The sequence below is a fragment of the Xenia sp. Carnegie-2017 genome, unplaced genomic scaffold (assembly GCF_021976095.1).
Source record: "Xenia sp. Carnegie-2017 unplaced genomic scaffold, XeniaSp_v1 HiC_scaffold_24, whole genome shotgun sequence".
NCBI classification, from domain to species: domain Eukaryota; kingdom Metazoa; phylum Cnidaria; class Anthozoa; order Malacalcyonacea; family Xeniidae; genus Xenia; species Xenia sp. Carnegie-2017.
In genome coordinates, this window is record NW_025813487.1 from 18,479,130 (window position 1) to 18,506,533 (window position 27,404).

The 27,404-nt window shown below is 33.8% G+C and overlaps 4 protein-coding genes and 1 long non-coding RNA gene across 5 annotated transcripts in view; 1 reads left to right on the forward strand and 4 right to left on the reverse strand.

Annotated features, from left to right (window-relative positions):
• LOC124452307 (carcinoembryonic antigen-related cell adhesion molecule 5-like) overlaps positions 1-1,272 on the reverse strand; it is a 44,865-nt gene extending 43,593 nt beyond the window's left edge. Inside the window, exon 1 of the mRNA XM_047002886.1 lies at positions 971-1,272. Coding sequence (XP_046858842.1) covers positions 971-1,028 — 58 coding nt within the window. The 5' untranslated portion in view covers positions 1,029-1,272. The remainder of the gene's footprint in view (positions 1-970) is intronic.
• Positions 1,273-2,381: 1,109 nt separating this feature from the next.
• On the reverse strand, positions 2,382-4,960 carry LOC124452308 (junctional adhesion molecule C-like; the record flags this gene model as incomplete). Its single annotated transcript, XM_047002887.1, has 4 exons — positions 2,382-2,697; positions 3,668-3,928; positions 4,035-4,310; positions 4,933-4,960. Coding segments are annotated over 4 exons (678 nt in total), but the record flags the coding sequence as incomplete, so codon positions are not given.
• A 3,555-nt stretch (positions 4,961-8,515) lies between these two features.
• On the reverse strand, positions 8,516-12,256 carry LOC124451725. Its single transcript, XR_006950618.1, has 3 exons — positions 12,161-12,256; positions 8,775-8,843; positions 8,516-8,556 (listed from the first exon to the last, which is right to left on the reverse strand). It is a non-coding gene; the product is annotated as an uncharacterized LOC124451725 (long non-coding RNA).
• A 975-nt stretch (positions 12,257-13,231) lies between these two features.
• Positions 13,232-27,404, forward strand: part of LOC124451719 — a 98,916-nt gene continuing 84,743 nt past the window's right edge. The window contains exons 1-5 of the mRNA XM_047002343.1: positions 13,232-13,271; positions 13,363-13,434; positions 13,690-13,782; positions 13,864-13,935; positions 14,615-14,911. Coding sequence (XP_046858299.1) covers positions 13,365-13,434; positions 13,690-13,782; positions 13,864-13,935; positions 14,615-14,826 — 447 coding nt within the window. The 5' untranslated portion in view covers positions 13,232-13,271; positions 13,363-13,364 and the 3' untranslated portion in view covers positions 14,827-14,911. The remainder of the gene's footprint in view (positions 13,272-13,362; positions 13,435-13,689; positions 13,783-13,863; positions 13,936-14,614; positions 14,912-27,404) is intronic.
• LOC124451694 (carcinoembryonic antigen-related cell adhesion molecule 6-like) lies at positions 16,526-27,283 on the reverse strand. Its single transcript, XM_047002306.1, has 6 exons — positions 26,722-27,283; positions 24,195-24,263; positions 23,644-23,973; positions 18,558-18,839; positions 18,225-18,479; positions 16,526-17,217 (listed from the first exon to the last, which is right to left on the reverse strand). Exons 1-6 carry the CDS (start codon positions 26,723-26,725, stop codon positions 16,790-16,792), a joined length of 1,368 nt encoding a protein of 455 aa, XP_046858262.1. The 5' UTR covers positions 26,726-27,283; the 3' UTR covers positions 16,526-16,789.

Below are 27,404 nucleotides of genomic sequence, written 5' to 3' on the forward strand. Positions count from 1 at the left end.
TCAAAACATTTTTGTATCAACGAATGATAACTATCTGCTAAAATTGAAGAACTTGCATATACAAATAAAACTTACATGAAAATAAAGCAGGACACATGCTAATTACTGATTGAAAGTCGGAGTGCGGAAATTTAACTAGAATGTAAAAGATGAACATTACTTTAACCAGATATCAAAAGACAACAATCAGTTTCCAACTATAATGAAGTACTTTAGAAAAATTATGAAAACCCTACAGTCCCAGGATTCACAAAAAAATTTGTGAAACTGATAAGCAGGTTTTTTAAATTTACAAACAAGTTTTTTTCCTTTTAAAATTGAACTGAATGATTACAAAATAGTTTTAGTACATCAGGGCCAAATGTGATCTTTCTAAGCAAAAAAAGCAATGCTACATAAGAAGCTAAAATTGCTAGAAGTGATGAACCTTGAAATTAAATGATCAAGGTCAATTTCTAATTAACAGAAGATTTAGTGCATTGGTGTATGAATAAAGTCATGGGCAATTAAACATTCTTCACACATTGGTATGAGTATCAATTGATAAATAATAATAGCTGGCATATAAATATTTAATAATTTATAATTTAGATTCATAATTGCACTACAGCCGCATAGAGCAACATATTTTATAATGGTGAAACACATTTGGTATTATTGTACAAGCATAGGTGCTATCATTATTTACTGCAAAAAATGTCAATTACCCTATTGTAAATGAGATATTCTTACTTCTTTGCTAAATAGCCATTATGTGCATGTATTTAAAAGATGAAAATACTGCAAGATATTGCTTTTGGATTATTTTTAAATGGAGAACTGGCTACGATAAGTGTTATTGTGTACACATGAGAAATTAAAACCAGCAAGTATTTTAGTCAATTTAGCTTAAATTTCTAAGAAATTCCACAGTTTTATTTAACAAAAATAATCATTAACTTCCTTAATAATCTAATAAAATAATAAATACCTTGACAAGATGAAATCCAACAGAGCAAAACAAATGAAAGGAAGCCAAACTTTGCCATCTTGTATTCTGTCTATAAAGGTTAAGGTGAAGATGCAACTTAAGTAAAATCACAGAACTGCTACATAAATATATGATGTATTCCTTTATATTTTATGTATATTTTTAATTTCCCATAATATTCAAGGAACAAGAGCATCAGTAAAAACTTACAAAAGTTTCGTTGGAAAACGTTGTGTTTATACATCGTTTTGTACTTTGCAAAAGTACTAACGTACTTTCCACTATGATACAACTCAGACAACTCTTAATTCCACAGGAAATTCCGTGAAATGTCAATAAAATTATTTACAAATGAACTGAACAGTCAATATTTGATAACATTTTAAATGATTCACTTTACCTTAAACAATACTGAAGTAACTAGCTGGGAAAAATCTTCTCGTATTTCTTGAATAAACCAGCTAATTTTCCTTATTTCACATTATTTCCGGGTCTCATGTTGCGCAAATATTTATATAAGTAATGAAAAGAATGTAAACGCTGTGACAACGCTGTCATATGTAACAGAGCGATCATATTTTATCAAAACCTCTCTCATGACAAGCCACGCAAATTACCCAGAGTTGTTTTAAAAACAGAATACCAGCCACACAATCTTTATTCTGTAATTTTATCCTTACATATGACTTAATGGTGCTTTTAGATGAATGTATAAATTGTGAAAGTATACTTCGACACGTTGTGCCAATATCCATTTCCTAGTTGATTACAATGCTCTTGAAGACGGTGAGCATCCACAAGTGGATTTTGTAAGAAAATCATTGTGAAAAATAACATCTGTATAAATCGCTTTTGCTGAAATATTCTCAGTAATTTTCACAATTTTAATGCACAATTAAAAATTTCTTATACTTTGTCTACAAAGAATTCCAGATGGGGGGGGGACTTTGGAATCGCCAGGGGCCCTGGGAAAGCTTGATCCACCCCCCTGCTTACCCTATCTATCTTACCAATGATCTTATCCTGCAGTCTTTAGTTGAAAATACCAAACGTGGCTAGATTGAGAATGTTCTTGACGAGTCCCAGGGGGCATGCATCACTGAGAAATTTTTGATTTCGTTAAACAGTGAATCAAATGACAAATAACCAAGTTGTCCTTTAACCTTCACCATTTCAACCTAAGCGACTTCAATTCAGATGGTTGGACTGCAAACTTCTGTTTAGCAAAGGACTGTACATGGATGACGTCAGACGACTTTGCTCTTTTTAATCGGGTATATTAGAATTTAAAATTGTTTAAAAAAGAGCAAATACCATGGTGAATGGTTAAAATAATGACGTAATAGTTCTTAAAAGAACTGTTTAAAACCAGAACACTAAGCCCAACAAGTCACGAAAACAAATTCAGAAATTAAAAGTACAAAAGTAATGTTCTATAATTTCTTTTAATCGTTGTATTTACATTGTTTTACCATTAGCTTAGAATCTTAAATGAAAGAAAATTTTACAAAATTTGGGGACAATATAGAATTGCAAATCCGGTTTAAAATAAAGCGTCAATACAGATCGGATTAAAATTTCATGCAACGCTACCAAGCTGAACTTACTTTGCTTTTATTTACGACAGCAGAAAATGACAACAACTATAATGGCGACAAGGAAAACCGCTCCAACAGCAATGCCAACAATCAGAGCAATATTTGGTCCATCATCATCATCATCTTTAACTGTAAAATTATTGTTACCATTATCTTTGCTTGTAGAAGTATTTTGGCTAACTTAAATAAAGAGTTGTGAACTTTGATAAATTTTATCAAACAGTCTTCTTGACGACCCCAAATTCAAACATTAATCAATAGCTTTTTAAATAGGTCTAGCAAATAGTTTGAAATAGCCAAAATGAAACATTGCGATATGCAAAAAAAAAATAAAATTCACAATACACACTAAAGTTAGTGTCAGGTCATACGTAAATTGATAAATTAATAAAAAAAGTTTAAAAAACAAATGGTGAGACACACTCTCCATAAATGATGTTCCACATGAAAGAATTAAAGAAAAACGTTAAAAAGTTACCGTTATTAGTGGGAGTGGAACTAATTGATGACGTAAAGGTAAACGTCATCGATGACGTAATTATCGACGGCGATAGACTGAATGAGCTTGATATAGGAGCTAGCACAATTACAAAATTTGTTCAAATGAGAATGATTCCAATATTGAAATTCCTTCAATATTGAAATGCGTGCCACCAAATCGTGAAAATTTGCTAGTTTGAAATTCCAGTCATTTAAGCAATTCACGCCAAGTAATCTATTTAAATTAATGAACTCTAGGCAATTTACGTTTATAAACACTTTAATGATTACACTGGGGAGTACAGATGAGTTAAACATATTTTTACTGATAGTCATTGAAGAATATATATTCATAGAATAAATCGTTATGGTTAATGCAGCATGCAGACATTGCCAGTCATTGTTTTACCACACGAGCCAGTAAAAAGTTATGTAATCAGAGCAATCTTCGTTGTTTAGTGAAATTTTATTGTTATAAGGGTAGTCAAGCGCATTCAAGAAGTCTAATGCTAATTATAATAAGATAAACATCGGTCTTTCACCTTTTGCTACCAAGAAAGTTCGTACATAATGCAAAATAAAAGTCCAACAAGTGATAAACTGAGGCTCTTAATTTTACCTTCGTTGACAGTGAGATTTTTCACTTGAGATGAATCATTTCCCAGTTTATTCTTTGCTTCACAACGATACGAACCAGCATCACTGAAGTTGACGGACTGAATGGTGTGTGTTTTTTCATTGCTGACAACAGAGGTGTTATCATTGTGGTAAATGGTGTAGGTTGGTTCAGGATGCCCATCTGACTCACAGGATATTGTCACACTTTGACCTTTTGTGGCTGGCATTGGAATGATGGTAATATTGGTTTGTCGTGGTCGGTCTAAAAATAAAATTTAATATTCACACACACACTTCCACAGTAACGTATTTGAAAAACTAAAACATCTATAGCAACAAAAGTATAAATATAGAAGTTGAAGACTTACATTGCACTACTATTTCAATAGACTTCTGATCTCTAAAACGTGGATCATTATGACTTTGTGCTTTACATCTGTAACTTCCACCATCATTCACTGCAACATTAGTGATTACTAATGTCTTATTTACAACTCCAACATCACCAATTATATTGTTATCTTTATCAAACCATGTGACTTTAGCAGGAGGGATACCTCCTTCACCTCTACATACACATGATACATTATCACCTTCATTCACAACCAGAGGAGTTGAACAATGAATTACTACCTTTGGTTTCACTGAAATTTAAAACAGAAAATATTCCTTTCTTAAATTAGTTATGAAAAAGAAAATTTATAATGAGAGTAGTCGTTAGTGTTAGGTGCATTTTCTTAGGACTGCTGGATCAATGCCCTAACCAGTCACAAGCCAGCAGAAAGCCCGTTTATCACTGGCTAAAAGTCCAGATTAGTGGAAATTTTCCACTAAACTGCTATCCAATGAGATTTTTGCATTAAACCGCTGCATTAACAACCAATTTGCTTATTGAAAATCTTATTTGTAAAAAAGACTTTGATGTTGCAAAAGAACAACAACGTAACAATAATCACTCAAATTTCAAGATGCATATTAATAAAAAATTTTGAAATTTTGAAAGTCAATTGCGTGACCGACTAGACCTAAAGAATATTGACTTATTATGAAGCCTAAACAACTATCGTTGGTCTTCGAAGAGCTATAAACAAATCATAGTCGTCTAAGGCTTTTGATAACCTATTTAATGAAGATATGCAATAGGCAAAGTTAAAAGCTAGGTGACGACAGATGCATACGTCAGCGCAGCAGGCAGCAAAGAGGACATTGATGCCTAAATGTCAAACGTTTATAATGAGATCTGAAATGCTTTCTTACAAAACTTACAAGTAGCTTTCACTGTTACTTCAATAGATTTTCATCTCTAAAACGTGGATCATTATAACTTTGTGCTTTACATGTGTAATTTCCACCATCATTCACTGTAACATTAGTGATTACTAATGTCTTACTTACAACTCCAACATCACCAATTATGTTGTTATCTTTATCAAACCATGTGACATTAGCAGGAGGGCTACCTCCTTCACCTCTATACACATGACACATTATCACCTTCATTCACAACCAGAGGATTTGAACAATTAATTATCACATTTGGTTTAGCTGAAAAGAAAAACAGAAAATTTTCAGTCAGTATTCAAAATAAAGAAAATGAATATATGGTGAAAAGTAATTGATAAATAAAATCAAGTTGTTTTAAACATAGCAACCCCCATTAGGAATTTAGGAAAGCAACATTTTACATAAGTTTTATTGACTAGGAGAGCAATTGCCATGGTGAATGGACTGAAACCAAATAAAAACCACGAAACCCAAGATAAAACCGAGAAAAACTAACCAGAAAAACTAACCAGAAAAAACAAAGAAAAATCAAGAGTTCGGAAAAGAACTGTTTTAGAAAGTTAAGACACAGCAAAACAAATTGATCAAATCCTCCAACCGTTTGACAGAGGAGTGCATATCAGGCAATGGCGCGTTGTCAAAGGTCGGTAGGTATGAAATTATTGATGCTTTAACTTGTAAGCAAGTAAACAATGAGAAATTATAAGTTGGACTATACATCCACTATTCAAACACATTTTTGGTAGGAGTGCATCACAACTCATTGATCGATACACATCCTGTAAAAGAAGAACTTTGTGGAGATAGTAAATCCATCCTTGTAGCCACAAATGACCTTTTCATTACATACATATGTTGTTTGTCAAATGGATGTTTAAACGTCTGAAATCAAGTGGATTGAAAGAGCAAGAAATGCAAAGTCTAGCGTGGTTAATATCGAACGCAGTTACAAATGCTGCATGAGATTGGTAAGTGACCTTTACCATCTTCATTGTAAGACTAGTCGCAAAATTCATAGAAACCATCGCTATGCTTCTGACCGTGTACTTGTTGTGACAAATAGAAGATTGCCATTCATTGAAATCAACGAAAGTTCAGACAGTGGAAGTATAAAAAAGTGATGAAAGAACTTCATTGACTGATTTCACTTACGAAAGTTTGTGGCAAAGTCAAATAAGGACATTCGGTAAAACGAATAAGCAGAGTAAAACGACGAGCGGAACATATATAAGTAAACAGGTACAACAAAAACATTTCAATATAGGAATACTGGAGACAAGACACCGAAACAAATACTGAAGACATTATTGAAGCCAGCTGACTATTGAACAACATGCAAGATCATACCAAATAGTGTTTTTCATAACATGTGCTGTCATTTGAATTATGCTGACTTGGGGTCTGAAAATGAATTGAAAAGCCACGAAGAAAGAGTCAATATTTCTTTCAAACGGATTTCCAAAGAAATTATTAATTTAAGCAAATTGCTTTTATCTACAAACGAAACAGAGAGGTCTCTTTTTGGACGTGCCAAGTACCCTGTATTCATTAGGCTACAACAGAAGAGCAACGCTTCAAATAATATTGAAAACCAAACTAAGAGCATGGTGCTTTTTATTGTGACGTCAAAGAGGTCGTTGAACAGCATGAAGAATTCAACAACACCTTGAAGAATATTTTACCTTTGACGAGACTATCACGAGACTATCACGAGACTATCCAGATTCTGGTTTTGTAAGTGTTGATCTTGTCTTTGCATTTTAGCCATTTCTTCTGTGTTGAAGACTAAAACTTCACTTACTTTCCTGATTGTGGACAGCAGGCTTGAATCTATATTCAACTCTCTCTTTTGTCCAAGAAGAACATGCTTTCAAACCGGTTGAAAATTACATTTTACCTTCTTTAGGCGAGGAACTAAGAAATCGTTGAGATATGAATGGCTCGCACATTTTTTTTGGCTGTGTTATTCATCAAAAGAAGATCGTGTTTATTGCTTATGATGTGTGCTTTTTGGACACAAATTCCCAAGTAAATGCTCAAGACTAAATGTTCACCCTTTCGTCATTGGAATGATGCTGTAGGTAAATTTAGGCAACATGTTGGAACTTACATGGGAGGAAAATGGAACCACATGTTTCTACTTCTCCAATTTTGGATAATGAACGATCTCAATTGTCAGGTGTAGCTTGGAAAACGTACAATGGGCCTTTTCCGGACAACATCGTCAAAACACTGAAGCATGTATCATTTCCAGGATTTGAAAATATTAAAGTTAATCTTTGTATTTTAGGTAATGAATGTGAGACATAAATTTCAGCACTGAGGAATCTAAGAACCTATCAAAGGAGCTTTATGATAGAAGAGCTTTTAATTTGCTTGGCTTTGATGCAAATTTATGCAGAAATTATTTCTGACATTGAAAGTGTGATTAACAAGTTTGCTGAAGATAATATCCGTTTATTATTTTCTAAATGTGTCATTGATATTTACTTTCCTGCAGAAACTCGGAGAGCACAAATGTCTGCTATAATGCGCTTTAGGAATTCAGACTCTGAAGATGACTACCGCTAAGGTTGTCGAAACGTCAGTCAGCAACAACAAAAACAGTCTTTCTCAGGACTATGCCAACCTGGACGATCTACATTTACAAACATGTAACGATACTCCCGGGTTCAAACCATTTACTTTGTTAAAACAAATGTCTCGACATCAACCACGTGCGCGCGAAATTTTGCTTCTTTATCATAAAGTTCGGTGCACGTTTTATTTTCTTTCGTCTTGTTTCCGTTATCTTTGGCAGATCTTTCTGGTGGAATATCTTTTCTTTCGTTTCATCTGTTTTGGGCAAATTCAGAATCAAGCTTTTAACATCAACATCTGTAAGCGTGGATAGACTGTTCTTTGTTCGGCGAGACATAATAGTGATATTACCAGTTGATCAATTGATATCAAATTTTATACCACAAAATCAAAAGTGGTATCAATAACTAATTTTTTGTCCTATACTCAAATGTAGTAAAATCTGTGATACAAACACTTTAACATAGATTATTCAAATCAAAAGATACCCTATAGTTTCTTTTTTAAATTAAAACAGAACAAAACAAGTCTTCGTATTTGTCTTCGCTCAACGGCTCAAGTATTTAGCTATAGGATTCCAGACTGCGGTCATATATCGTATAATTACGCCCGATGCTACAGCTACTCAGATTACATGAAAGGCTTGGATAACCCGCTGCTAAGTTTAAAATAATTAATACAACTTACTTGCAATAAACACTTCAACAGATGAGCCAAAGGGATCAGGAGCATGGATAGAAAATTTATAAACACCAATGTAACTTTGAGTAACATTCTTTAACATTAGAGTTGCAGGTTTAAAACTTCAACATCTAAACCCAAAGACTTAAGGACTGATGTACGATAATGTGGTTTTATCATCAATTATTCTTACAATTACTTGAGCTGCAGAAGAAGGAGTGTCAAATGTCCTAAAGGTCCAGCTCCGAAAAGAAAGTTTCCAATCTTATTTAATGTCCAAGTTATATTGTGAGAAGATCCAGGCAAAATACAAATTTTGACCATCAGGTGGAGATATTATTGTTCCTGAAATTGAAATTTAGCTAATATCTATGACTGATAAAAGATAGTTTAGGTAAAAATACATCTTCTACTAACATAACAAAAGTAATTGATTTTCTTAATTCAGGTTCTATTCAAAATTGTGAATAAAAATAAACTAATTAAATATTACTACTACAACAACTAAAAATACATCAAAAATCATTTAAGTAAAAAAGAAATGGATATTTGAAGTTAAATACCTTTGGCAAGACCAAGAAATGTGATCAATGTAACAGTCGAAAATACTAAATTTGTCTTTACCATTTTCACTAAAAATTAAATGATGAATTTTAATGCTTATGATCTTTGAAAATAAAATCATGAGTCAACATGGTTAGTGCTGTGAAAATTCCAGTTTTCCAGCTGCGGCTTATCAATTCTGAACTGGTAAAAATAGTCGGCGCTGTGGCCCATCTCCTGTGCACAGAACTAAACATGGTGCATCAAAATAAATAGTAATTTCTACTCGTAAATGGGCAACATTTTGCGTAGCAATATGTTCGATTAATTCTACTACAGAAATATCTTTATCATTGCAATAAATTTTTTGTGTTTTAATTTGCTTTATAAAATAAAAACAGTAAAACATGTGCGCTGATTGGTCAAAGGCTGAGTTTGCATTAGCCTGGGTAAACTGATTTTAGCTGAACCTCAATCAATTAAAGAGATTTTGTGAACCATTCACTAATGAACTTTGTGGAAAAGAGAAAGGTTACATTAGCAAACAAGTTACCCAACGTGAAATTGCTTTATATGTAGCATTTACATGTGTGCTAGGGTAACCCTGAGGGTTAAGGTTTCCATATCAAATTGATAAGGTTACCACAACAGTTGAGTTATGTTTTTTTGTCATAAACCATAAAAATGTTTGAGATAAGGTAATCCCTTTCAGTAGAACTATGTTCACATCATATCTAAAATAAACAACAAACCCCCCTGAACAGATCACAGCAATTACAGGCACGTTACAAACGACTTATTCACAATACAAACAAACGATCAACCAAAACATTACACTTCAAACTAATTCACAATGACAATACACAATTGACACCCACACATTACAACTAAAAACGTCACACCTAATTCACACATCACAATAAAATATTTCACTTCACACTAATCCACAATGACAATACACATTTCCTGTACACACAATACAATGACGTAGGAACCAAATAACAAATACGGCTAACCTGACGTTTACTCCTCATTTGACTCTGAAGATGACTACCGCTAAGGTTGTCGAAACGTCAGTCTACAACAACAAAACAGTCCTTCTCAGGACTTTATTAACCTGGACGATCATCAATTACAAACATATAACGATACTCCGGGTTCAAACCATTTACTTTATATCTAAAATAAATTGCTTTCAAAGCATAAAATTATACACAAGATGCACTACATGATTTTACAGAGACAAACAATAAAACTAGAGCTATCCACCATCTACAAGGAAGTTTTCAAGATGGCAAAGAAGGTTTTATTCTATGAATGTTAAGTCGTCATTGAAAAAACACTCAATGTGAACATAATATAATGAAAATGAATTTGAAACGATTTTCAGAGGTCTTACACTGAATTATGGATCTTTATAAATAGGCCTCAAGGAAGGCAAAATGTTTCATCTGCAATCATGTCTACAACATGCTGATGTTGCTGTCATTAATAGTAATACACAGACCTGTCAATGGTAGAGTCTCCCTACACAAAAGATAGCCTTGCAAGTATGGTTACACTATTCCCATGTAAACAAGGCCCTTATTAGTTTGGTAACTAAACAATACAACAGGAAGTCAAAAATATTTTCAAGAATCAAAGAAGAAATGAAACGCAACATACTCATTTAATATTTAATGTAGTGTTTCGTCTTGGTCTTTTAAAATTATGAAATTCAAAATGCATCAAAATTCTTAAAAAGTTTTGTTTAAAGCGACGTTAAGGTAAAGAAATCTTCATCAAAGCATACCAATACAAAAGCTGTTGTATTTTTACGTATACACTTGTGTACCATATTATTGAAGGTTTTCACGAATTCAGACTAAAGCCTGGGCCACACTATCGTCTATATTGACGAAAACGAAAACGAAACGAAAATTCGTGCACGAAATGCATGCCAGACACGACGAAAAATTACAAGCATGTTTGCAAAGCCAAAACTTTTGGCCAATAAGCAAGCGGCATTTTGACGGATTAGAAAAATAGCGATCTCTAAAAGAAAAAGATTACTTTTTCTTAAGAAAAAGTTACTGCCTTTAAAGTTGAAAACAAGCAACAGCAAACGTCGATACTGGATTCATCCAATTAATAAACGAGAGCCGAACAATGAAAATAGACACATAAAATACTTGCGAATGACGACGACAAATTTTGACTACATTTTGGATTCATTAAATGAAGATATGATCTTCGCACTTTGTTGGACAATTTAAGCAATTGTCTCATAAACCTGAAAAAATCAGGTGACTCAACGGGAATCGAACCCATGACCTCTGCGGTGCCGGTGCAGTGCTCTGACCAACTGAGCTATGAAGTCACACAGTGGTGAGCAGGTCAATTTTGTTAGGCTCATGTTTTCTCGTGAAATGAATGTTATATGAATGTTTTATGCAGTGCGGTGTTTGAAATTAAATGAAGATATGATCTTCGCACTTTGTTGGACAATTTAAGCAATTGTCTCATAAACCTGAAAAAATCAGGTGACTCAACGGGAATCGAACCCATGACACAGTGGTGAGCAGGTCAATTTTGTTGGGCTCATGTTTTCTCGTGAAATGAATGAATGACATTGTCATGGGTTCGATTCCCGTTGAGTCACCTGATTTTTTCAGGTTTATGAGACAATTGCTTAAATTGTCCAACAAAGTGCGAATCTTCATTTAATTTCAAACACCGCAGGGCATAAAACATTCATATAACATTCATTCACGAGAAAACATGAGCCCAATAAAATTGACCTGCTCACCACTGTGTCATGGGTTCGATTCCCGTTGAGTCACCTGATTTTTCAGGTTTATGAGACAATTGCTTAAATTGTCCAACAAAGTGCGAAGATCATCTTCATTTAATTTCAAACACCGCACTGCATAAAACATTCATTTTGGATTCAATTAGACCTCACATCACTAAAGTTGGCACACATCTTAGAAAATCTGTTAGCCCTGATTTATCAAAACCTCTTGCCACTCCGCCATGTTTGAGTACAAAGTCTGATATTATTAGCCAATAGTATGCGTTTTCGTTAACGAAAAGGTCAAAAGTTTAATTCTTCTAATATGCACGAAACGAAATTTTCGTCGAGTTTTCGTTCAAAATTTTCGTTGCGGCAGTTTTCGTTCTGATTTTCGTCGATATGGACGATAGTGTAGCCTTGGCTTAAAACTTATTTTCCTTCACAAACACAATTTTAGTATTGGCTAATTTTAGTTTGAACTAAGAATTCTCGATAAGAGACTCGTTTCAATAGCGCCTGTCGAATGCCATGAATATTTACGCCAAAACTTTACAGCAAAACAATATTTTCATTCAAGACAACAAGGACAAGTACGCTATTCCACTAAAAATACAGCAAAATGTAACATACCCATGTAATTTGGTTTTCTTCCGTGAGAATTTCAGAAAGACTCAATTTCCTGCTTCGCAACGTATGACGTACATGAAGTTATGGCACAAGTCGAGAATCATAAGTGACATATGAGAAGGCAAGCACGTGTTGAGAAAATCAACCATACGTCGATATTTCTGACTGGCAAACTGGACAGCGGTTGCGAAACGTATATTGTAAATACTTCGTGTCATCCATATAACATAACATGGTCTTCAGTAAACAATGGCTGAAGAAAATGGCGTACCGAATAATATCGTAGAAAATATTCTTACAAGACTGGAATTAGGCCATGACTGGACGTACTCTTCGCGCATTTCTCCCCAGAAACTGGTGAAAAGAGGTCAGGCGTTTTACTGGAAGAAGAACTTCTTCAACATCACAAGCATCGTCTTCCAGGCTTGCAACCGGGAGACAAAATTCAACCTATCAAATAACAGAAATTTTGTACGGAGGCACAATTTTCAAGGACAACGTCCTTCAAATGTTGGTCAGAAAGCTAAGGAACCTAAAGTCAAAGCCATCGATAACAGGACCTTCATGCGTGACTTGGTACTGCTTGACGGACCTTCCATTCTTGTTGTCCCACGTCAGGGAGCGCGTCTGTATTTAATGGAGAGAGCATGTGATATCAGGATGTAGATTCACTAGAGGGATGAATGCAGCACAAGTAGAGATCACCATAATGGAGGCGTTTGATGGAAAGGTTCCTCCAGGTGTTGATATCGAAATACTGATGTCCATGCATACATCTTTGGTTGCTCCAACTTTGGCACCTGGGCAACAGGGCATTGATGGGGCAATACTGCAGCGGCTGTTTCAAAACAAACCAATTTATATTCGTCCAAGTGAACAAATAATTGTGTCTGCACCTGGACAAAAATCCATACCACAGGTGGCAAATTTGTCTTTATCCTATTGCTGAAAAATGCTATTGTTAGTCACCATATTCCATGATTGATTGACTCTTTTATAAACTTAATATCCAGTAGTCCATTTTGATGCAATAACACGTAATATGACATTCTGAAACTTTTACATATTTCAGAAGGAAACAATCAATTTAATGAGGAAAGTCCTATTGATTTAGGTACTATATAAAGTTTATATGTTAAATTGTCATATCATATTTATGGTTTGCACATTCTTCCAAGTAAGAGAAAATGGCTTTCTTTTTCTAGAAATGGAAGATGAAATGTCTTTAGATATTTTATGGGCAGAGGATGGTACAGTGACACCATCGGTGGCACATGGTAAAACATTTGATAAATCGTGTATTGTGCTCTAATAAAATTGTACTGTTGCTTTTACTCGTACACAAAAATCATCATTAGATACATCAGAAGATTGAAATTTGAGTTCTGCAAAGTCCTCCCTACAAGATGCTGAGTTAGACAACCTAGTTACATCCCCAATGCTACAATGTAAAAGATCAAGATGAATCCCAAATTTGCTTTAACTAAAATTCTTGTCGTTTTTAAATATGCACTAAAATTATCAATTTGTAGATGAATCAGAAGATATGATGAATTTTGGTTCCGTGACTTCTGCCCAACAAGTTGTTGAGTCCGATAACCTTTTGGCATCATCAGAGTTGCAGGGTAAAATATTAGGAATATCTTACATAGTGCTCTAATTAAATTGTGCTGTTGTTTTTACTTGTGTATTGATGTTATCATTAGATCCATCAGACAACAGGACTTTGGAATCTGCAACACCCGCCGAACAAAGTGTTTTGTCAGGTGAAGTAGCAGGTAATTGATTAGTGATTTTGTCAGCAGATATTTGCTATGACCAAAATATTGTGAAAATTGAATGTGGAGCCCTCAAAATTGGAGGCTGACAAAATTCAGGCAAAAATATAATAAAACAGCCAACTTTTCCTTTTCCTAAAAATGTAGAGTAAGAAAAGCAAAAGCCAAATGCACAGTGACTCAAGTGTGTCTCAAACAAGGCCTACCCCTGTAATACGCAGGGCAGGAAATTGCCTCAATGTTTTTGTCAAATTTATTTGGAGAAACTATTTTTGTTTCTGTAAGAAATTTTATGAAAACATTGAGTAGATTAAGAATACAAGTGCATCAAAATGTTAGTCAAACTACATCATCATCTGCATTCTGTAAATTAAATAATACCATTTAAAAGTCTACAGGCATCAGATGCGAAAACGATTGTTTTCAATGGATATCAACAAATAAAGAATTGCTCCAATTTAGTTTTATATTCTAATCATGTCTGTTCTCCTGAAAATTTTATTTAAGGGATATGGAAAAGCTTGTTTACAGTAACTAGCAAAAACTGATCGAATTTCAGGGGACTTTGTTAATTTTTTTATTGGAGAAGCACGACCCTTTCCCTTTCTAGATGGTTTGCTCCTTCAACACTCAATTGTTATTGCTTGCACATGACTACCTAGCCTTCTCTTGTTTTTAGCCCAAAACACGAATGATGCTGATACTCACATTCCCATACTAGTGGATGATACAGTCAAACACAAAGATGTTCTGGTACATCGAGCAACAATTCGCCATGATGCCAACGTTATTCCACTAAAAATACAGCAAAATGTAACATACCCATGTAATTTGGTTTTCTTCCGTGAGAATTTCAGAGAAAGACTCAATTTCCTGCTTTGCAACGTTTAACCTATGTGATGTCGTTATGATTATGCAGTTTTGATGGGCGTATTTCATATTTCTGTGCATTTATTCACTCAATATATTCACTATGGTAATTCAATGGCATATTTTTATTGAAATGATATAACTGGAATGCTAAGTAGTGATCATTGAAACAAAATACATTGAATAAAATAGATGTATTTAATCAGTGTGCCCCACCGTGACCAGACTTTCTAAAAGTAAAAACCAAGCCAAGCTCCAACACTTACTAAAATCAATAAAAAACTACCGAATTCGGAGATACAGTTGTTAAACAAATTCACAGGTTATGGCAAAAAATCAAAAGACGAATGCTAAATACACAGAAATCAACTCGTTCTTACATCAACTAAAATCATGAAGTCAAAGAGATGAAAATGCAACAGAAGTCTTTACAACGACTTATATTTACCGTTAAACTAACTGTAAATAAGTCAAATTAAAAACAACATTGTTCAGTTTGTATCGGCCTAACAATCGATCAATACATTCAAGATCATTATCTATTAAATGGAAAGTATAAATAGTCAAGCAACTTTGGTGAAAATCATTATTATTTTTAAGATGAACATGACATGAAATACAAAAAAAAAGAATGATATTTGATCAACAAAAACAAATGAAAGAGTAAAATTCGTCCTTTTACCTTCGTTGACAGTGAGATTTTAAACTTTCCTGTTTAATCATGGCTTCACAACGATAAAAAGAACAATAGAAAAGAAAAAGTTGGTGCAACGGGACCAGAGGGACTTCGAGATGTGTAAGTGTGCATGGCCCTGCCCTGGAATCCAGCAGGACCACGCTAATTTGAGTTTAGATTCAGATATATTCTGTCTGCATTGCATTTGAAAGTTCAGATTAGTAATTTTCCATTGAAATTTTCATTTTATAGTTTATATTTTCTTACAACGGGAATCCGAGATGTATAAGCGTGGCCCAGCTGAACTGATCAGTTACAAGCTATATACACGCTTATCCATCAATATCATTTCGGATCAGTGGAAATTTTCCACTAAACTGCTATCAATGAGATTTTTGGATTAAACCGCTGCATTATTAACCAACTTGCTTAATGAAAATTTCATTTGTAAAAAGACTTTGATGTTGGAAAGAACAACAACATAACAATAATAACTCAAATTTCAAGATGTATATTAATAATAATTTTGAAATTTTGATTTATAAAGTTAAAGTTATTGCTCTTGTTGTTTTAGCATTCAGATTGAGAATGAAATATCAAAACGTTAACAGTTTTATTGTTGCTCCCAAATGATGGAGGTTTTGTATGTCTGGAGCATTGCGATATTAAACAGTTGGATTCTCCAGTACATTTGTTTATATTTCAAGTATTAAGACTGTAAATTTTCTAAAGGTCCCCGCATTTTTGAGGCTCTCTTTGTGTTGTCGAACACCCACTAACCCTGTATTAAAATGAAACCATACAAACTGTAAATAATTTTGTTACGATTGGCGCTCCATAGTAGATCACTAAAGGTGTTCTTAACTATCCAACTATGGTCTTCTCTTAACAAGATGGGTCTCAAGGCATTCCCTAATCAAAGACAAATTTTGAAATTAAGATTTATGTTCATCAGAAATAAGATTTTGTGCTTTTTCAGGGCCTTTTCGTGATCATGTTCTAAACAATTTGGTATACACAGGAAACAAGTCAGGAAGACAGGTGTATAGTAAGATAAATAGAAAATATTTATTCAAAAACAGCATTACCTTACACTGTTATCATAAACAACTAATGAATGAGTCAGAATGACCAGTGTATTTTCTCATCCAAAAATGGCTTCCTTCTGGAAATCATAAAGTATTGGCAGCTCCAAAGGGAGGAAAAGATGCAAAATTCAAATCTTATCAGAAAATGTAAATGTTCGTAAAAGCGCCATTGTGACTTTACAACATGGAAAATGTTTATGAACACATGTTTAGAATAAATTTATGATTTTCTTGAAAACAAATTACTGTTCTCATAATTTCTTCTTTCGTCGGCTATCACGTACTCCGATTCATCATTCTTTTGCAAAGATTCATAATTATTATCTTCTATATTCATTTTCGATATGTCCAGTTCTTGATAAGTTTTATCAACTGTGTCATCCTTTGGTCTCAATGATTGATAATTATCTTCTTTATTCATTTTTGATAAATCCAATCCTTGATAAGTTGTATCAACAGAATTTATCCTAACTTCAGATGGAGATTGAAATTGTTGACAATTTTTACTAAACCAATGTCGACGATATTGAAAAACAATAGAAACCAAAATTCCAACGATAATTCCAGATGTTAAAGTTATTAAAATAATGTACCATTCTGTTTTGCACTGTTTTATTCTCTCTTTTTGGTCATCACAAAGAACGTTGTCTAGAGAAGAAGCATAGAACTTAAAAATATGGAAAAAAATCAAAAGAGTTTATTTGTATACAATACTAAAATACATATGATAACAAGATTGGAGCACTTTGATTGAGCATTGGATAGATTGAATTGAACATTTCCATTAAGTCTAAGGAAAAGGTCGAGATGTTAATTGCATTGTGTGGCTAGAGCTAAAGTTTGCTATAAAAGAGCGATTTGCTTGAATTTTCTTTTAAGGATTTTAGCATCTCAGGTAGCGCATGCAAATTGAACAAAAGAGCTAATAGTATTTTAAACATAAAGATGATTTTAAAGCATTGTAAATAAATTACCTTTCGTGTTGCAATCAGTAGATGAATATTTTGAAAGGAAAAATGATGTTGGAGATTCATATGTTAACACATTTATTGGGAATCAACTCAAATTATAATGTCAAAGAGATGAAAATGCTGACAGAATGCTGAATGACAGAAATATCTATCGAAAAAATGATAATAATTGACCAAAAGAACAAATCAAATGAAAGAGTGAAACTCATCTATCTCAAAAATTGATGAAGTAAGATTTTATTATCATTTGCGTTCAAATGGTAATTGCCCCGATTTTTCGCGTTTGTTCACGTTTCAAACGTCACGTTTGTCAGGTGAAACGTCGGGTTTCAAATTAGGAACGTAATGTATGCTTAGGAAGTTTAACGTTTGAGGAACAAATTGAACAGGTTTTGGTCATGTGATTAACATGTTTATACGATTTTACAATGATAAAATGCTGTAGCAACTGAAAATTACATCTGTATACCTTAGGCGATTTGCAAAGTTTGATAATTGATCATATATATGAAAGAGCTGATTCAAACTTAGAAATCGCGATTTGAACAAACGTAACGCTTACAAGATGAAACTCAACGTTTCGTCTGACAAACGTGACGTTTGAAACGTAAAGAAACGCGAAAAATTCGTGACACTTAGCAGTTGATAATTTTACCTTTGATGAAAGTAACATTTCAATTTTACCTTTGATGATAGTAAGATTTTTAACATCAGAAAAATCATTTCCCAGCTTATTTGTTGCTTCACAACGATATGAACCAGCATTACTGAAGTTGATAGAATTAATGATGTATGTCTTTTTATAACTGATAACTGCACCATTATGATAAATAGTGTAGGTTGGCTCAGGATAACCATCTGATTCACAGGTTATTGTCACATTTTCACCTTTTTTTACTGACATTGGACTGATGGTGATATTGGTTTGTTGTGGTGGATCTGTAAAGAATAAAATTAAATTCAATATTCTACAAAAACGTTTATAATGAGATCTGAAATGCTGTCTTACAAACTTACAAGTAGGTTTCACTGTTACTTCAATAGATTTTTCATCTCTAAAACGTGGATCATTATAACTTTGTGCTTTACATGTGTAATTTCCACCATCATTCAATGTAACATTAGTGATTACTAATGTCTTATTTACAACTCCAACATCACCAATTATGTTGTTATTTTTATCATACCATGTGACATTAGCAGAAGGGTTACCTCCTTCACCTCTACATACACATGATACACTACCACCTTTACTCACAACCAGAGGAGTTGAACAATTAATTAACGCGTTTGGTTTAGCTGAAAACAAAAACAGAAAATTTTTTCAGTCAATATTCAAAAAAAAGAAAATGAGTATATGGTAAAAAGTAATTGATAAATAAAATCAAGTTGTTTTAAACATAGCAACCTCCATTAGGAATTTAGGAAAGCAACATTCTACATAACTTCGATAAGTTTTATTGAATATAGGTGAATTGCAGCCAATCCTCAAGGAGTGAAGTACAAAGTTATTCTCTATCTTGGTTGAAATTTGAATCGTAAACACGAAATTTCCTTTGTCAAATTCAACCACATGTTATATATAAGAACACATTTTTATGACAAAACAAACCAATAGTTCATAATTGTCTTATTTTTAGGGCATTGAGAAAAACTTGGAGTGCGGAGTACTGAGTGTTTGTTTACAATTGAGAAATTTTAACGCCACATTTTCCACCATGCTGGGAACTAGATAGAAAATGCAGAGTTTCTTTATAAGCGTTTGTTTAGGCTTAGTTAAAAATCATGTTAACTATGGAAAACGATGCTGATAGTTTACGCTTAACAATCCAATAATAATTAAAACAGAGACTTTGTCGTGTTGACAAATTTGAATATCACCTTAAAGAGAACAATTGCCATGGCGAATGGACTGAAACCAAATAAAAAACCACGAAACCCCAAGATACCGAGAAAAAAGCTAACCAGAGAAAACAAAGAAAAAATCAAGAAAAAATTAAGAGTTCGGAAAAGAACTGTTTTAGAAATTTAAGACACAGCAAAATTGATCAAGTCCTCTAACCGTTTGACAGAGGAGTGCATATCAGGCAATGGCGCGTTGTCAAAGGTCGGTAGGTATGAACGTATTGATGCTTTAACTTGTAAGCAAGTAAACAATGAGAAATCATAAGTTGGATTATACATCCGCTGTTCATACACATTTTTGGTAGGAGTGCATTACAACTCGTTGATCGATACACATCCTGTAAAGAAGAACTTGGTGGAGATGGTAAACCTATCCTTGTAGCCACAAATGACCTGTCATTACATACATTATGTTGTTTGTCAAATGGATGTTGAAACGTCTGAAATCAAGTGGATTGAACAAGCAAGAAATGCAAAGTCTAGCGTGGTTAATATCGAACGCAGTTAAAAATGCTGCATGAGATTGGTAAGTGACCTTTACCATCTTCATTGTAAGACTAGTCGCAAAATTCATAGAAACCATCGCTATGCTTCTGACCGTGTGCGTGGTGTGGCAAATAGAAGATTGCCATTCATTGAAATCAACGAAAGTTCAGACAGTGGAAGTATAAAAAAGTGAAGAAAGAACTTCATTGGTTGATTTCACTTACTGATTTCACTTACGAAAGTTTGTGGCAAAGTCAAATAAGGACATTCGGTAAAACGAATAAACAGAGTAAAACGACGAGCAGAGCATATATAAGTAAACAGGTATAACAAAAACATTTCAACATAGGAATACTGGAGACAAGACACCAAAACAAATACTGAAGACATTATTGAAGCCAGCTGACTATTGAACAACATGCAAGATCATACCAAATAGTGTTTTTCATAACCTGTGCTTCCATTTGAATTACGCTGACTTGGAGTCTGAAAATGAGTTGAAAAGCCACGACATGGGCTCAAGGAAAAGAACAGTATTCAACATTATTTGTATTTTTTAAAGACGACAAGGTGATTTTGGCTAATGAGTTGGATGAAAGCTTCGAAAACTGTAAGCAATGAAGAAAACACACTACAAAAATAGTTCTTCGCCAGTTCTCAAGAAGATTTTCTCGAATTTAAAAAGTAAAGTTAAATTGGCAACGCTTAGTAAGGCACATGATTGTGTATCTTCAACACGTGAAAAGAAAGAGTCAACATTTCTTTCAAATGGATTTCCAAAGAAATTATTAATTTAAGCAAATTGTTTTTATCAACAAACGAAACAGAGAGATCTCTTTTTGGACGTGCCAAGTACCTTGTATTCATCAGGCTCCAACAGAAGAGCAACGCTTCAAATAATATTGAGAACAAAACTAAGAGCATGGTGCGTTTTAATGTGACATTAAAAAGGTCGTTGAACAGCATGAAGAATAATTTACTTTGACGAGACTATCACGAGACAATCCAGATTCTGGTTTTGTAAGTGTTGATCTTGTCTTTGCATTTTAGCCATTTCTTCTGTGTTGGAGACAAAAACTTTACTTACTTTCCTGATGGTGGACAGCAGGCTTGAACCAATATTCACTCTCTTTTCTCCAAAGGGAACGGAACAGTTAAGGAATCAGCAGATTTTATCTTTAGTTTTTCCATGAACGTGTAGTTAAATCAGGTCAATGTTTCTAACCTAATCATTTTGTGCCTCTAGTATTTTTCCCAGCCAAACTGAAAGGACAATTTCGGGTCCAACATGCTCAGTGCCATAAAAGTAACAGAAGAAAGGTCTGAAAATATCAGCAAGTTTTTCAAAAGTGGAAAAACCTGATATTATTTCTTGGGCTAGAGAAATAGGTACTATTTCTAAACAAACCATTGAAGATATGCATGTAAAGCCTTACTTCATTCATAATTTGATGTAGCTACTTAACACAAGAGAGCTAAAGGTTTAAAATGTTTGATATTTTTTGTTAATTAAAAATGCTTTTAAACCGATTGAAAATTACATTTTACCTTCTTTAGGCGAGGAAACTAAAAGTCGTTTAGATATGAATGGCTCGCAGATTTTTTTTGGCTGTGTTATTCATCAAAAGAAGATCGTGTTTACTGCTCATCATGTGTGCTTTTTGGAAACAAATTCCCAAGTAAATGCTCAAGATTAAATGTTCACCCTTTCGTCATTGGAATTATGCTGTAGGTACATTTAGGCGACATGTTGGAACTTACATGGGAGGAAATGGGACTACATGTTTCTACTTCTCCAATTTTGGATAATGAACGATCTCAATTGTCAGGTGTAGCTTAGCCAATTGAAAATTTCTTTGATACCAATGTGAAACAAGAAATTAAGCAAAATACAAAATTCTTAAACCTATTGTTGATACAGGTCACGAGAAAAGCGTTGATCATTGAAGAGGATGCATGTAAAACTTGCTGAAGAAGTCAAAGTCGAAGAAACTGGGAGATCTAATCCCCCAATCAATCATTCAAAGAGCATTATAAACTAACCATCACTATTCCTCAATTAGACCAACTTCAAACATCTTTGAGCACTAGGTTTAACTTGGATAGTGTTAATGTCTACCGAGGATTATTTATCGTTCCCGACATGATAACTCTGTTTAACAAAAGCATTGATTGGAGAGAACTGTTTAAAAGTGTTGCAAAGTTCTATCATGATGATTTGCGCAATCCCTTTGTTTAGATGCTGAATTAATGCAATGGTGTTTATACTGGGAAACGTGCAATGGGCCTTTGCCAGACAACATCGTCAAAACACTGAAGCATGTAAAATTTCCAGGATTTGAAAATATTAAAGTTAATCTTTGCATTTTAGGTAATGAATGTGAGAGATAAATTTCAGCACTGAGGAATCTAACAACCTATCTTAGAAGCTTTATGATAGAAGAGCTTTTAATTTGCTTGGCTTTAATGCAAACTTATCCATAAAGTATTTCTGACATTGAAAGTGTGATTACCAAGTTTGCTGAAGGTAATATTCGTTTATTATTTTCTAAATGTGTCATTGATATTTACTTTCCTGCAGAAATTGAGAGAGCGCAAATGTCTGCTATAATGCGCCATAGCTGCAGGAATTCAGACTGTGCAACTGCCTGCAACCAAAGACTGTCGCTTAATGCTCTATGCCCGGAATCACATTACTGCTTTGCACTATGTGTTTCCTGCGCATGCTGAAGAGCCCTGTCATTGAACGAAACGGTCTATGCGCGTTTGTGCTCAATAATTTGGGAGGGAAAAACTAAAAAATAGGTACGTAAGCGTACATGTATCGGCTCATTATGCTTTGCAAATAGCAAAAATAAAAAGCCCAAAATCAAATTATACTTTCTGATGGATTATCTTTTTCTTTGGTTTCATCCGTTTTGGGCAATTTCAGAATCAAGCTTTTAACATCAGCATCTGTAAGCGTGGATAAACTGTTCTTTGTTCGGCGAGACATAATAGTGATATTACCAGTTGATCAATTGATATCAAATTTTATACCACGAAAGTCGAAAGTGGTATCAATAACTAATTTTTGTCTTATACTCAAATGTAGTAAAATCTGTGATACAAACACTTTAACATAGATTATTCAAATCAAAAGATGCCTTACAATTTCCTTTTTAAATTAACACAAAATAAAACAAGTCTTCGCATTTGTCTTCGCTCAACGGCTCAAGTATTTAGCTATAGGATTCCAGACCGCGGTCATATATCGTATAATTACGCCAAATGCTACAGCTACTCAGATTACATGAAAGGCTTGGATAACCCCGCTGCTAAGTTAAAATAATAAATACAACTTACTTGCAAAGACACATTACAGATGAGTCAATAGGATTAGGAGTTAGGTAAATTTATAAACACCAATGTAACTTTGTATAACATTCTTTAACATTAGAGTTGCAGGCTTAAAACCTCAACATCTAAACCAAATGACTTAAGGACTGATGTATCATATTTTGTGTTCCATTATTGCCACTTATTGTTACAATTGCATGAGCTGCAGAAGCATTGTCAAATGTCCTAAAGGTCCAACTCCGAAAAGAAAGTTTGCAACGACACAATAACAGTTATAAACGTTTTTCACCAAAATTTTCAGGCCAAGTTTCCCCCATTAAATACTCAGAACAATGCATACAACACAAGAAAGATTGAAATAATTAAAACTTACCAGCAATATAAACATTTACTTTTGATGGAGGAGTACGAGGAGTAGTTGAAATAGTAAATGTAAATTCACCATTGTAACTTTCATTTACATTCTCTAGGCACAAAGTTCCAGTTTTAAAAACTTCAAATGCAAAAGGTCGTGACAAATATTGGGGTGTGTTGCCACTATCTATAAATCTTGCAAGTTGTTGAGGGGAAGATGAACCACGAGGTGTAAAACTCCAAGCCCATACAAGAATGTTTCGAGTAACATCAAATCTCCAAGTTATATTGTAAAAAGATCCAGGTAAAAGTACAAATCTTTGACCATCAGGTGAAGATGTTATTGTTTCTGAAATTGAAATTTAGCTTATACCTACGACTGATAAAAGATAGTTTAGGGAAAAATACATCTTCTACTAACATAACAAAAGTAATTGATGTTCTTAATTCAGGTTCTATTCAAAATTGTGAATAAAAAATAAACTAATTAAATATTACTACTACAACAACTAAAATTACATCAAAAATCATTTAAGTAAAAAAAAGAAATGGATATTTGAAGTTAAATACCTTTGGCAAGACCAAGAAATGTGATCAATGTAATAGTCGAAAATACTAAATTTGTCTTTACCATTTTTACTAAAAAATTAAATGATGAATTTTAATGCTTATGATATTTGAAAATAAAATCATGAGTTAACATGGTTAGTGCTGTGAAAATTCCGGTTTTTCAGCTCCGGCTTCAATTCTGAAATGGTAAAATAGCCGGCGCTGCAGCCCATCTCCAGTACACAGAACTAAACATGGTGCATCAAAATAAATAGTAATTTCTACTCGTAAATGGGCAACATTTTGCGTAGCAATATGTTCCATTAATTCTACCACAGAAAAATCTTTATCATTGCAATAAACTTTTTGTGTTTTAATTTTCTTTATAAGATAAAAACAGTAAAACGTGTGCACTGATTGGTCAAAGGCTGAGTTTGCATAAGCCTGGGTAAATCGATCGTAGCTCAACCTCAATCAATCGAAGAGATTTTGCAAACCGTTCATTAAAGCACTTTGTAGAAAATTAAAACGCAAACCTTGAAAGTCTTATGCAAACCTCAGAGATCTTTGTGAGAACGCTCAAGCTGGTGCAAAACCTGCTTTGCACTGATCAACTCTCAAGTTCTCCAAAAGGTCTCCTCAGTTTACATAAGCCTGTGAAAACAAAGTTAACACTTTTCTTTCTTGAGTTGATTAGGAAAGCATAAGACAAACATAAAGACTGTTTCCTAAAGATTGTAAATCATTGAGTACATTTGCATCTCACTTTACAATTATTGTAAGTGACCAGTGGCATATCTTTAGCTCTGCTATGTAAATTATTCAAGAGTTTACTAGATTGTGAAATTTACATGGCACAACCAAATTTGCGGGCTAACTTTCCTAATGTTCTTAACAGAATAAACTTGAAATTTAAATCATTTAACGATGCAATTAAAGTATTACTGTCTATACACAAACTACAAAAGAAACATTGGTTATAGATGAGGATTGACATTGTTTTAGCAAAATGAACTTTAGGAAAAGACAGTTAGCTGTACAGGAAAGTAATTTTGTGTAATTCTTAAGTAATAGTAACTGTTTACTAACTGTTTGTAACTACTGCAACTGGAAGTTAGTTTAGTTTTCAACTTGGTCCACAGAAAAGCCCACAAGCATATAATTATTACAGGATAAGAATTAATGTATTTGTAAACTGTTCACACATACTTTGACTATGTTTTGATGTTTTGTCAGTTGAATTTTCATACTATTGTCAATAAAGACTGTGTTGTGTATACTGTGCTGATGACTGCCATAAAATATAATCTAAGCATTCACTCCACAAAAATAAGCCCAAGAAAGAGGGCATACAAAATTATATAAGTTCAAGGCTTATGGACAAATGTTTACAGTATGATTCAAGATAAAATGTAGTGATTGCAAGGCCCATGGAGGTAGGGTAACCCTAGCAGAAGGGTAACATTAGCAAGCAAGTTACCCTAGGTCAAATTGCTTTATATGTAGCATTGACATGTGTGCTAGGGTAACCCTGAGGGTTAGGGTTTCCATATCAAATTGATAAGGTTACCAAAACAGTAGGTTATGTTTTTATTTCATAAACCATAAAAATGTTTGAGATAAGGTAATTCCTTTCAGTAGGGCTATGTTCACATCATATCTACTCAAAATATTTGCATATCTGGGAAAATAAATTGCTTCGTCAGCATAAAATTATACACAAGATGCACTACATGACTTTACAGAGACAAACAATAAAACTAGAGCCCATCCACCATCTACAAGGAAGTTTTGAGATGGCAAAAAGATTTTATTCTATGAATGCTAAGTCTTCATTGTGAATATAATATAATGAATAATGAAAATGAATTTGAAACAATTTTCGAGGTCTTAGACTGAATTATGGATCTTTATAAATATGCCTCAATGAAGCCAAAATGTTTCATCTGCAATCATGTCTACAACATGCTGATGTTGCTGTCATTAACAGTAATACACAGACCTGTCAATGGTAGAGTCACCCTATGCAAAAGATAGCCTTGCAAGTATGGTTACCCTATTCCCATGTAAACAGGCCCTTATTAGTTTGGTAACTAAACAATACAACAGGAAGTACAGAAATATTATCAAGAATCAAAGAAGAAATAAAACCCAACATACTCATTTAGTATTTAATGTAGTATTTCGTCTTGGTCTTTAAAATTATAAATTCGAAATGCATCAAAATTCTTAAAAGTTTTGTTTAAAGCGACGTTAAATTAAAGAGATCTTCATCAAAGCATATTCATAGGGTGACCACAAAAAGATAGCCTTGCAAGTATGGTTACCCTATTCCCATGTAAACATGCCCTTATTATTCCAAAGCTTTCATCAGAGAATATATATAATATATTAATCCTAACACGGTTTTTAATATGCACATGAAAAACATGTGACTTGGACGAGATTTGAACTCGCACCTTCGGGATACTAGTCCGACGCTCTACAGGTAGAGCTCAACAAGTACAAGTACGTTATTCCACTAAAAATACAGCAAAATGTAACATACCCATGTAATTTGGTTTTGTTCCGTGAGAATTTCAGAAAAAAAATCAATTTCCTGCTTCGCAACGTTTGACGTACGTGATGTCGTTGTTGATTATGCAGTTCGATGGGCGTATTTCATATTTCTGTGCATATATTCACTCAAAATATTCAATATGGTAATTCAATGGCGTATTTTTATTGAAATGATATAACTGGAATGCGAAGTGGTGATCATTGAACCAAAATACATTGAATAAAATAGATGTATTTAATCAGTGTGGCCCACCGTGACCAGGGGCCTGTTCACACTGGTCGTTTAGATCGATCTGAGATCGATCTAACGTAAAGCGAGCTAAGTGTGAACCTTCGCTAAAATTTGAGATCGATCTCAGATCGATCTCAGTCAGCTCGCTTCGAAAGGTGGTCTGAGATCGATCTGAGATCGATCCGGTTTATATGTGAACGTAAGTGAGCTTATTTCGATAGAACAGTTTCGCTCCCATGCCGTTTCCGCCAAAACGCGGACGTTTTTCTCAAAATTTAAAATCAAAACAGAGAAAAAAGCTTGGAAAATGGCGCAAAAACGAGAGGTTTGGTCAGAAAAAGACTGTTTAGCCCTCCTCTAAGCGTACGGTACGGAAGAAATTCAACAAAAGTTGAAAGGTACCTACAAAAACGCTGATATTTATAAAAAAATCAGCATTA

What these genes read in the sequence shown, in the direction of transcription:
- LOC124451694 (XM_047002306.1), bottom strand. An exon ending in AGTAAATGTTTATATTGCTG is followed by an intron (nt 18,840 to 23,643) that starts GTAAGTTTTAAT and finishes TTTTGTTTTCAG; the next exon opens with CTAAACCAAACGCGTTAATT. An exon ending in AAATCTTACTATCATCAAAG is followed by an intron (nt 17,218 to 18,224) that starts GTAAAATTGAAA and finishes CTTCTTCTCTAG; the next exon opens with ACAACGTTCTTTGTGATGAC.